General features: G+C 39.4%; 1 protein-coding gene across 1 annotated transcript in view; it reads left to right on the forward strand.

The window, feature by feature from the left end:
• The window catches only part of TRHDE (thyrotropin releasing hormone degrading enzyme), a 194,930-nt gene extending 182,430 nt beyond the window's left edge, over positions 1 to 12,500 (forward strand). The window contains exons 16-19 of the mRNA XM_081928012.1: positions 4,525 to 4,692; positions 7,222 to 7,362; positions 10,368 to 10,449; positions 11,726 to 12,500. Coding sequence (XP_081784138.1) covers positions 4,525 to 4,692; positions 7,222 to 7,362; positions 10,368 to 10,449; positions 11,726 to 11,869 — 535 coding nt within the window. The 3' untranslated portion in view covers positions 11,870 to 12,500. The remainder of the gene's footprint in view (positions 1 to 4,524; positions 4,693 to 7,221; positions 7,363 to 10,367; positions 10,450 to 11,725) is intronic.
• Positions 12,501 to 12,704: the final 204 nt, after the last annotated feature.

Genomic DNA, 12,704 nt, shown 5'->3' on the forward strand with positions numbered 1-12,704 from the left:
AGATAGGGAATTATGAGGTGGAATCTTAGATCCAAGTTCATTATAGAAAAATGAAGATACCAGGAAAGTTGCATGCAAAGTAGTTGCTTTTCTCATCTCAGAGAGCCAGAGGCCGGCGAGATATGGAGAGAGGTCCGAGGAGTAAGGCACTGTAGTTATGGGTCTCACTGAGGAAGGGATAGTATGAGGAGAGCTTCTGCAGTTGTCTCTGTGATGAAAGGAAATTTGTAACAGCTAGATTGAAATGTTCTGGCAAGGGAGAAGCAGGTGGTTAAGGTAATTCTTCCACCTGTGAAAATGTTGCCCCATACTGGGGTGCTTGGTTAGCCAAACCTAGGATAAAATCAGCAATCCACGATTAATAATAATAATAATAATAATAATAATAATAATAATATATTTGTGGGAGAGAGTGTTATTGATTTGTTTTTGTTGTATTATGTATTTTGGGTTCTCATTTTGTATTTCTATGTTGTGAGTATGGTTTGTTAGGAATTAATAGTGCTTATACCCAAATAGCAGTTAGTAGTAGTAGTAGTAGTAGTAGAAGAGTTTGGATTTATTTCCCACTTTATCACTACCCTAATAATCATCATAGCATTTAAAAGAGCAATTATTACGTTCATCCAGAATTTTGAAAAGTTAGTTCTTATTCATATGCGAGTGTTATATAAAACAAATCTGTAATCAAACACACTGAAAAGCTTTGGCTAAATTCTCAGAATTAAAACGGGACATCTGATTAATTTCCTTTCTTAAATGTTTCCCTAAATGGTTTGAAGCATGTCACTAAATCAAAGAGCTGCCTAAATTGCATCCAATTACATTTTAAGAAATTAGAACACCATTTGCCTAGAAGATAAATAATTAAGGGTCTATTTTATAAATGTATTTCCATTTGTTAGAACTTAGTTTAAACAAGAACAAGCATGTACCAATTAATTATAACTTAAAAGATTATTCTTAACTCTTTGTAAAGCTTTATTATTAATCATTGAAAAAATAGATTTCTCTGTAAAGGCACAGCATGATTTTAATTGTTATTTTTTCTGTTTAATTTTTAACATTTTCCAAAGTGCTTAATTTTTAATCAGCAGCTATGCTAGCCACATATTTTATCCTTGCCATGTCTCCTATGCAAGATAAATAAAGTTAAATAAATCACAACAGTACATGTATTCAAATGAAAGCCATTTAAAATGCTTTCAAAACTGAAACATACTCTCTGAAGTATTGATCATAGCTTTGGTTTAAAAAATGAGTGCAGGCGAGATAGCCCAGGAGGGGTTTATTCTAACAAAGGAAGATCTTTGTCAGTATATCCTTAAATAACACTCAGCCACCATTTCCAATTCCCTCTAGTTAACGTAGCAAGTGAATGCTTTCTGCTCTTGCATAAACACTGAAGTTGGGCGACCAGAGCTTTAAAACCATGGAACTGTTAAACCACCAGATGTAAACCTTGAAGATACCTTCTGTCTAAAAATCTAAAAAAAGAGAAAGAAACCCAAATGAACTAGAGGAAAGAAAGGGTATATAGAATTATCCATGGTGTGGATAAGTGAATGGAGAGAAGTTCTTCTTCCACTTTCATAAATCTAGAACCTGGGCTAATCTAAAGAAGCTGAATGGAATATTCAAAGCAGACAAAAAAGAATATTTATTCACACCAGAATTAGGTTACAAAATTTGTCAGAAGTAATAGTGATCACCACCAACTTCAGCCACTTTGAGCCATATGCCTGTAATAATAATAATAATAATAATAATCTTTATTGAGGTCCAACGACCCATAACATGGATTCAGAATAAAATACAGATTCTGAAGCGTTTTTGTTTAGTCATGGGCCTGTTGATCTTTGATTCGTATGACTACTGAAAGAAACTTTGCCACAGCCACTGTGATATCATTGGACTTGTCGTCCAGAAGATATTTGATATAGTAGGCTTCAGATTGACCCGGTCGATTTGACAATAATGGTTTAATCAATAATTCCTTAGTTTGATCATATTGTCTGCAATGCAATAAAATATGCCACATGCAGTCAAAGTCCTGAGAGCACACACAGATCCTATTTTGATAAGGGATACCTCTCAGTCTGCCGTTTAACACTTCTGGTGGGAATACATTTAATCTGCCTTTGGTGAAAAGATGCCGATATGTTGGTACAGACAAATTTCTTAGATAATCAGGTGTCTGAAACTCAAACCCATAGTGAATTCCTACTGCTAATGGGCCACAGATAACATAAGATTGAGATAGGAGATCACTATGTGATATGTCCCAAAGCCTTTGCCTCACAGATTCAAGGGCAGTATCATAGCCCAGATGGTACAGGAGAAAAGGTGGCATACCAATCAAAGTGGCTTTTCTAACCATAATTTTCACCCATGAGCTGGCAAACTCCTCGTTGTTTAGGCATGGAATCCATATGCCTGTGGATTCCAGTTGCTGGGGATCACAAACATGAGGGTGCCATGAGCTCGTATATCCTGCTTCCTGACTCCCCAAACACATGGTTGGCAATGTGCAAAGCATGATGTTAAACTAGATTGGCTTTTGGCTTAATCCAGCAAGTCCTGTGGCAACTGTTATTACAGATAAAATTTTGGGGGAGATTGTTGCTATTGTATATTTGTGATTCTGCTCTTTTTAAAGATAATTTTTTATGTGGGTGTTCATTGCTTTAGGTATTTGTTTTATGCATATGTGTATTTTTTTTGTAATTGCCCACTAATAATTCAACAAAATTGTACTCAATGCAGTTTGAAGTATAGTTGAAATAGATGTGAAGTGGATTTGTAAATGTATAGGGCAATCCTACACATATCTACTGAAGAGTAATCACCACTGAGCAAAGGATACATGGAAGATGATAAATAGACTGAATTTTCATAGAAATAAACTTTAGGAAGCAAGAGATAAGCACCTTCTTACTGTAGGAAGTGATAAATATTTTCAGATAGTGCACTGTTCTGCTCATGTATACTACTGATTGTATCCCAGCATTTGGTCAGTGTGCAAAGCTAATGAGACAATCAGCTTGAAAGGAATTGCCTCTATTTTTCTTTTTGCAGATGTCTTGTTGGCTTACAGCCCTACAAGTAGGGAAAGCCTTTTGAAAGCCACCTAAATGATAAAAAAGATAATTTAAAATAAAAATGTAAGTGATAGTTGTCTGCTGCCACTTGACGGTACAACCCTAACTATGGCTTCAAGTATGGAAAAAAAGCTTTACACTAATAAATATAAACGTTTAAGTATAAGACATATTTGAGATTGGGACCAGGACGGTAATCATTTTTTTCATTGAAATTTCGCATTGGACTGATATGAGCATTGCAGCCTATTATTTCCTCAGTTTACGCCATCCAGCCAAATGCTTCTAAGGATGTTGTGCAGGTATGAGGTGGACAGGTGATGAATTATTCTCCCAAATCCTCTGCCTATTTTTTTTGTTGCAAGTCCAGGTCAGGGATCCTGTGAAGCAGACAGCAACATATTGCAGCTTTCCCACCCCCAACTATAAAGTTGATCCCTATCTTCATTTGGGAATATTCCACCCCACTGAGGAAGGACGTTTTACTGGCTTTCCTTGGGAGTAGAAGGGGCGTTTCTCCTTCACACTTGGTCTGAAATAGGAGTGGGAGCTTGCATAAATAGCTTGCTCCTCCCCTGAGACTTCCTTCTCTGATTGACAGTGGCATCGTGCTCTCCTCCTCTTGAGCAAAGTGGGCTTAACCAGTTTCCAAAATGGAGCTGAGTGGGGAGCATCCTAATTTGGGGGTCCCTTTTATAACCCACTTTAGTCTGCTCTGAATTTGATTGGCTTATGGTGGGTTGGGGCTTAATTTGGCTATTTGGTTGGTTTGTCATTTCATGCAGGCAGATAATGATCAGCACCCTGAGGCATGTTGGGTTGAAGGCACCCCACTAACTGTCCTTTATTCTTGACCGCTTTGCAGGGCTGTTTGGTCTGGTGCTTGGGGCCTGGCAGGTGCCACCTGTTGAATGCTGAACAGGGGTGGGACACGTACCTATCAGGGCATGTACCTGCAGCTTCCCTTTATGGGAAGATGGCTTTGCCTCCCTTCACGATACCTTGCATGAGGGAGTTTCTCTGGGGTGGTTTGGCCCTTAGCAGCAGGCAGGAGATTTTCTGCCTGTTAGCACAGATTATACCTGCCCAAATTTTAATTTGGTTTGGTTCAAGTTTTCCTTGTTATATTTCCTACAGGTACAAAAATTTTGCCCATACTTCCCTGCCCCCCCCCCCGCAGTTTATAGCTCGGGGATGGTATTTTAAGTCAGGGAATCAACATAAGGGTCATAAGTTATATTCCCTTACCCTTTCCCCATTTTAAAGCATAGGGAAGTCAAATTACAAAAACATAATTTTAACCTGCCCAGTCTACTTGTGTCACATGACCAATATAGCTTTAAGATGTATATTCTTTTGTTGGAACATCTTATTAATATAATATTACTAGGATATGTTTTTTTCTCCCTTCTTTTTTTAAAAGAATACCTCTTAATGTAAGAGACATCGTCTACTGCACAGGAGTTTCACTGATGGATGAAGATGTATGGGAATTCATCTGGATGAAATTCCACTCTACTACGGCAGTATCGGAGAAGAAAATATTGTTAGAAGCTTTAACTTGTAGCGATGACAGAAATTTGTTGAACAGGTATGCTAATTTAGTTGACATTTCCAGTCCCCCCCCCCAGCTTGTTGTTGACATGATCACTCCTGATCACACCTTCTCCAGCTCTGAGGAGACCATCTTGCTTCTTGGTATGCACCAGAGCTGAGGGTGAGGAAACAAGATGGGAGACTGCTCAAATGCAAGTGAGGGAAAACTCCAATCAAATGCAGTCAAACAGTGGTGAGGGCTCATTATCAAGCCTAGCTAGTGGCAGTGAAAACAGCAAAGAAGGCATAATTTGCTCCCTCCCTTACATTCTCATTGGGCCATCCAGGTAGTGCGGGCCTTTTACATTCTGTTCCGAAAGAGGTGACAGAACCAATGATAGCTTGCTGTGACTTGTTTGCAAAGTATTTTGAGGATAAAATCGCTTGCATCCGCCTGGACCTTGACCCCACTGTTACAGCAGATGAATCTTGAGAGGTGAGAGCCAGTGTGGTGTAGTGGTTAAGAGCAGTAGTCTCGTAATCTGGTGAACTGGGTTTGATTCCTTGCTCCTCCACATGCAGCTGCAGGGTGACCTTGGGCCAGTCACACTTCTTTGAAGTCTCTCAGCCCCACTCACCTCACAGAGTGTTTGTTGTGGGGGAGGAAGGGTAAGGAGAATGTTAGCTGCTTTGAAACTCCTTCAGGTAGTGATAAAGTGGGATATCAAATCCAAACTCCTCCTCCTCCTCCTCCTCCTCCTCCTCCTCCCCCTCCTCCGCACTGTCCAGGCCTGTTATGTTGGTTGAATTTCCGTTAGTAAGGCTCAGGATGTGGACAAGGTGCTTGGATAGGTCAGGGCCACCACTTGCACTCTGGATTCTTGCCCTGGTTGGCTCATAAAAACTAGCAAGGAGGGGACAGCTGGCTGGGCCAGGGAGGTGATTGATGCTTCCTTGCAAGAGGAGGTGGCCCCCACCTGCTTGGAGGAGGCAGTGGTAAAACCACTTCTCAGTAAATACTCCCTGGATTTGGAAAATATAAGTAATTACTGGCCAGTTGTCTCCTCTTCTTTGGCAAGGTTCTAGAGTGGGTGGTCACAGATCTGATCTAGGTACTCTTGGACAAAACTAATTTTCTAGATGCATGTCAGTCAAGGTTTAGGCCAGGTTTTGGTTCAGAAACTGCTTTGATGCCTGATGATTTCTGTTGGGAGAGGCACAGAGGAATATCAGCTTCAGCTGGTGGCACAGTTGCGCCCCTGTCGGGACAGGGACAACCTAAACTTCTGTCATATATGCTATGGTTTCCTGTAGGTTAGATTACTGCAACACATTATACATGGGGCTGCCTCTGAAGACAGTTTGAAAACTTCAGCTGGTGCAGAATTCTCCAGCTAAGTTGCTCACTGGGGTGGGGCAATACAGTTTGAACATACAATGCCAATCCTGGTCTGACTGCACTGGCTGCCAATTAGTTTCCAAGCCCAATTCAAAGTGCTGGTTTTGACCTATAAAACCTTAAACAGCCCAGGATCACATTACCTCAAGGACTGCCTCTCCCCATATGGACCAATCTGTGCCCTGCAATCATTATTGGGCGTGCTTCTTCATGTGCCTCCTCTGTGAGAAGTCTGGAGGGCAGCAACACAAGAATGGAACTTTTCTGCAGTGGCTCCCTACTTGTGGAATGGTTTTCCCTGGCATCTTTGTTACAAATCTTTAGGCACCAAGCAAACTCATTCTTTTTCTCTCAAGCCTTTGGCTAATTAAACAATCTATGGCCTTTTGAACTCGGGGTGGGGTATTGCTTTCACTTGTTGTTCTGGTATGTATTTGTGAGTTTTTATATTGTAAACGGCCCTGTAATCTTCGGACGAAAGGTGGTATAGAAAATTAATTAATTAAAAATAGTAATATTAGTCATAGTATCACTTTGTTCATTATTCCACAAATTTAAGCATTTTTAAATCTCTCTTGTGGAAGTGTTTGTGTGTGTTTTAGTGGTTTTTCTTCTTCAGATTAGTTATTACTTGATTAGTTCCAAGAGAATAGCATATAACATAGAAGAAAAAAACAGAGCAATACAAATAATAGTTTTTCAGATCTGCTCATGGCACTGGAAACACTCAGGACATATTTAAAGCTTTTTCCTAATAATCAAAACTGATATCTCCTTTTTGCAGATTTTCAAGACATATTTGTGTTATGTGGATAGCATTTCTTCCAAATCATATATTCCAAGTTTACTTGAAAATGATTGCAAATCTCACTTAAATTTTGGGTAAGCATAATCTCAGAGTAGCATTTAGGATGAAATCTAAAATGAAGCAATTCAGTTTCAGGTTTTATCAAGTATCTGTCATAGGCCAATCATGAAACAAAACACTTTTTCCATCACACAAAGTCTTGCTTCTTTTCTGTACTTTATAAAACAAAAGTCCAGGAAAGCTTCTGCAATGAATTTCAAAATCATGCAGCAATTTCTAACCTTCATTGCGAGTGCCAGGATGTCTAATAGCTTGATATTTTAATGTTTATGTTGGCAACAACTAACCATTTCTCCTCCCTTCTCTTCTTATTCAAGGCTTCTTAACCTGTCTCTCAATTCAGAGGTTGTCCTGGATCAGGATGCAATTGATGTCATAATCCATGTAGCTAGAAATCCACATGGAAGAGATCTTGCTTGGAAGTTTTTTAGAGAAAAATGGAAAATATTGAATGCAAGGTAAAATATATGCCTATCAATGCAAAACAAGTGAGAGTACTGGCCGCAACCTTCTTACAGCCATTTGCTTCTTCATTGTTTCAAATATTTAGTTTAGTATTTATTTTATCTTAACAATTGTACATATTATACACATGCATAAGTAAGCATTTTGGATCTAAACCTCTTGTGCATGGGGAAATTAACACACAAACACACCCATCTTCCCATCTGTTGTAGTGAGAGTTGAATCTGGGGAGGAATCTGTGACCATCCCATCTCAATGCATTAGCAAAGTTGTCATTTATTACTTATAATGACAGTTAAAATACACTGCAGTTTTCATTACCAGTACTAATACAGTACAGTTTATACGTTATTTAGAGTTGGATCCAGACTAACAGAACAATTCTAACCCTCAAACCTCCATGCTGGAGAGGGTTAGGATGTGGTGATGGTTTTCTCCACTCAAATATGTTCACCTCTGCAAGCAGAGGGGGCTGTGTTGCAACAGAAATCCCCATTGCCCATTGAAAGTACAGCCATGTGGAAGCTACCACCATTGGTATCCGAACCAGAGTAGCCAGCATAAACCACTGAAACAAGGTGTTTTGGGAACATATCTGGGCCAACCAAGGAACCACTAAATCCTAAACCAGCCTAGCTACTGGTCATGGACCTGATTAAAGACTCTTTAATGTGCTACCAAAAGCTGGCTCAGTGAACTGGCAGTTTTACAGCACCCCCCCCCCCACATTTGCAATAAAGTTCCACCACTTTATTTAGCCCTGCTGCTCCCAGGCATTAATTAGGATTGCAGCCTAAATTAGTTGAACTTTCTCCTTTCTTTCAATGGGAAGAAATATAATGACTGCATAGTGACATCTGTGGGAACCGAGTTCCATTAACTTAAGTCTGGATCTAGCCCATAAATTTTATGAAATGTCTTATTTTCAGGTATCAGATTTTTCATTTAATACAATTTATTCATTCATTTTATGAAGTTTATTACCAGGGACCCGCTGGCTGCATTACGTTTACCGTATCCAGATAAATAGCAAAGTAACAGCAGAGAAGAAGCAGGAACTTTGAGTTGTATTGAACTAAGTACTCAGCACTCAGAGTTGTATCCAATTCTGAGTACTGTGTACTTAGTTCAATACAACTCTATAAATTGTTGTATCCAACTCTATAAGGGTTGTATCCAACTCAAGAGTAGGAATAAACATACTGAAATTAATTGCCATCACTAATCTAAGTCTATTGATTACAGTGTCTACACTAAGTAGAACTCAGTTGGATACAACTCCTAATTGCTTTTCTTTACCTGCAATGGAGGGGAAAGAGAAAAGATAATGTGCCAAGTCCAATGCTCACAGCAATTTATTCATAATTTCCCAAGTCATGATTTTGAAGAGTCATCTGAACTGAGTTATTGTTTTTGATACCATCCAGCTTTATTTTACTTTTTAAAAAGTTATGAGCTGTCAACTTCACTATTGTGGTAATATCCCAACCTAATATCTGTTTTTCTTTGCTGATACAGCTCTTGGTATCCAGTGTTTTGCAAGAAGTATGCTATATGTTAGCATAATACCCAGGGGACCTGATATTGATTGATTTTTTTAGTTCTCTTCTTTCGCAATATCCCATGAATCTATGACACTCTCTAACAAACAAATAGCCAACAAATTACAAGTCAAAATGGTTTATTTTGGTAAGGGTGGGTTGGAAAATACTTCTTAACATTCAAGCAATGTATAGGACAAACATGGGGGGGGGGAGAACAACATAACTTAAAAGTGAATTTAGAACTAGAATCCTTGAGGCAACAGATAATGAGAAAGAGAAACGGCAAGCTGTGACAAAGATGATCTTACGTAAATGATATCCTTAGTGACCCACTGACAGGTCATAACAGAGCCCAGTTTATCTTCCTCCTTACTATACTGGCATAGGTACTCAGTATACCAAGTCATTGTGATAGGTGGTCTCCCGGCTTGTGTTCCATGAGTAAGTGGAGCTGATCATGTTAGATGGAGATATGGGAGGTATGTTCAGATCACCCATTTCCCATGACAGCCTGGCTTGTTCCCTGTGCATATGCCAGAGGCAGGGGGACAAGGCTTACTATGCCCTTGGAGAGGAGGCTACCTCACCATCACAAGAGCAGGGAAATGCCCAGAATACCTATGATACAGCAAAAGCAGAATTAAAAGCATCAGTATTGCATAGGGGGAAAAGTATCATGGCATAATTCACTTGAGAATGGGAATGAAGGAGTCTTATCTTTTCCACTTAGAATACAGAGTCATTGCTATGTAACTGCCATGTAACTTAGACGATTAAACTTAGAACGGTTGTGTCTTCCATTTTTTAAGCAAAAGAGTGGATATAGCCAGTCAGATCCAATGAGTGTTAGTTTATGGTGGGAAAGGCCATACCTAAATGGTCATATAAATGTTGATGAGTTCCCTCGCCTTTAGACTGTTAATACCAGCATGTATTATGCAAAGAAGTTACAAACCAGCCAGAGAGTCTGTAGTCTGAATATCAGCTGGTCTTCCCCTAACTTCCTATTTTTAGTTCTGCCATTAGTAAGCAGGTTCTTGACCCAATGTGATCGGCTGGCTATGCTGCATATCATAAACCAGAGAAAATTATTTATTTCATACTGTTTCAGGGAGCCAAATTGCTTTGAATGGAGTTTAGTAGGTATATTCTGGTATGATGAATTCAGATTTAGTGGATTCATATGCTCAACAGAAAGCATTTAGTAACTTTAGTGACGAGGGGGGAAAAACATTATGCTGATGTAAATGTTAGGTTTTAGCCTTGAGGATATGACCTAGCTTGGCTATTCTCTGCTTTTATGGATTAGACTGTATATATGGACCAGAAACAAAAGGAAAAACTGTAACTGTCATAATAAAACTTAAATGTGATAGTTATATTTTAACATGTAAATAATCAAGGCATTGTTGTTCAATCTATTTCATATTTGCATTTTTGACCTGGTGTTGAAGATACGGGGAAGCATTATTTATGAATTCAAAACTTATCAGTGGAGTCACAGAATTTCTTAACACAGAGAGTGAACTAAATGAGGTAAATATAATGCAGCTCAGTGCTTGAAGTTATTTTGTATTCATGTTCATTTTGATGTCTTAAGTCTTACATACCTAAAAGTAGCCAGGCTGCATACAGTAGCCACAGTGTTTTGCCATGTAATGATGCCTATCTCGGCTTCCTCAGCACCTTATAATGGTGTGTTTACAGAATGGCTGCACTAGAGTTTCATTTAAGGGAAAGGCAGCCTTGTCAGAACACCTTCCCCCCAAATCCTTTGTGTTTCTACTCAAAAGTAAATCTACTGAGTTCAGTGGGAACCTTTTCCCAAGGACTAAAAAGGTATAGGGACCCCTGACCATTAGGTCCAGTCGTGACCGACTTTGGGGTTGCGGCGCTCGTCTTGCTTTATTGGCTGAGGGAGCCGGCGTACAGCTTCCGGGTCATGTGGCCAGCATGACTAAGCCGCTTCTGGCAAACTAGAGTAGCACACGGAAACACCGTTTACCTTCCCACACTTTATCTACTTGCACTTTGACGTGCTTTCGAACTGCTAGGTTGGCAGGAGCAGGGACCGAGCAACGGGAGCTCACCCCTTCGCAGGGATTTGAACTGCCGACCTTCTGATTGACAAGTCCTAGGCTCTGTGGTTTAACCCACAGCGCCACTACCTAACAACAAAAGCCTACATGAGTAGGAGGTGTGGGGCCTCTTGGCATACCTCCTAGGTTTGCTTAGGGTAAATTTGCACGGGATTATAACCTCTAAAAAATGGTGCTCATAATAGTGTCAAGCAGCCCCTCAAATTGGTGCATAAACACCCAGCCATTTACAATAAAGAATTAAGGATGTTTTACTAGCCTAATTGAGCACATCTTTTATAATGGTTGATAAACTGGGGCTCTTCAGAGAAGAGCCTGGGTGTTTTAGTTTAACTTTAGCTTCTAAGTTACATTAGGAGTGTTTCCAATTTTCTGTATTTAGTTTCTTATGTGAGTAAAACTTGATAAGAGCCCAGCTGTCTGCAACATAAAGCAGCTGGGCTACAGGAGAGACGGAGGAAGTGATGTTAATATAATCAGGCATTGGCGCGTCAATATCTTCCAGCACAATTTGAAGCAATTGCATCACACCTAATTGATGCAGTCTGTTGCCTTATTGCATTTTGTAATAAATCTCCCTGTAAAATATTACAAGAACTTATTTCAAATGTGGAGCTTTGTCGTCAATATCCAACTTGTTCATATGCTTTGGAAGAAAAGAAAATATGCACATCTATTCAAGTCCAAATTAACCTGGGAAAATTGCATTTCAGCTAAAGAACTTTATAAAGACCTACGAGGAGGGATCTGCTGCCTCTTTCTCACGAGCTGTGGAAACAGTGGAAGCCAATGTCCGGTGGCAAATGCTTTATAAAGAAGAATTATTTCAGTGGCTGAGAAAATCACTGGCACACTAATCAGTGTTTCTGACCAAAACGTAGCACCAAATTGTGCAGCCAGGAGGAGAAGCACAGTGTGACATTCCAAGAACTTTTGACTGGAAGCACAATGAAGACTGGTTAAAATGGAAAGAATATATAGATATATTATATTTTTGCACCAATCTCCTCAAAACTAAAAGGCAAGGGAAGAAAAGAACTATGACAGAGAGAAAAGGTCATGAATGCTTACAAAACCAAGTCCCCACTGTACCATGGCCAAATGTGATATTAAGTGGTGCATGTAAATGTTAATGTCAGTTTTTTGGGGGGAAACCCTCAGAATATTTGTGCATGGTTGTATGGTTCCTGCCTGTATTCTAGCATGCTTACTTAAGGTGTCCATATTTGTGTGTGAATTTCTGTTACATCGAAGATGGGCATTATGCAAAAGCACAAAGACTATGACAATCAGTGTCACAACAGCAACATAAGGTGGAAAGAAGAACGTAAATGATCTATATGATCAGCCTGTGACTAACTGTCACCTTTCCATGGTGTAGGTCAGTTATGTCAGCACTTAGATTGTCTCAGTTACGATTTGGACATTGACCCTCTTTTTGAGTTGCAAATGATTATACAAATTAAATGCTCCCCTATTTTAAGTCAATGATACAGACACGGTTAGAGAGATTTTATTCTCACAATATGTTATACAGTAATTCCAAAATTTATTCACTGTTGAACAGCTAACAACAAATTTAGCCCTCTGATCACCATACGTTTAAATGGTTTATGAAATGAGTTTCACATATGTTCTTGGACAAAATCCATAAATCACCCTTATGTGTGGATTTTAGTGTGCAAAAAATAC

The sequence above is a fragment of the Podarcis melisellensis genome, assembly GCF_964234715.1.
Source record: "Podarcis melisellensis genome assembly, chromosome: 10".
NCBI lineage: Eukaryota > Metazoa > Chordata > Lepidosauria > Squamata > Lacertidae > Podarcis > Podarcis melisellensis.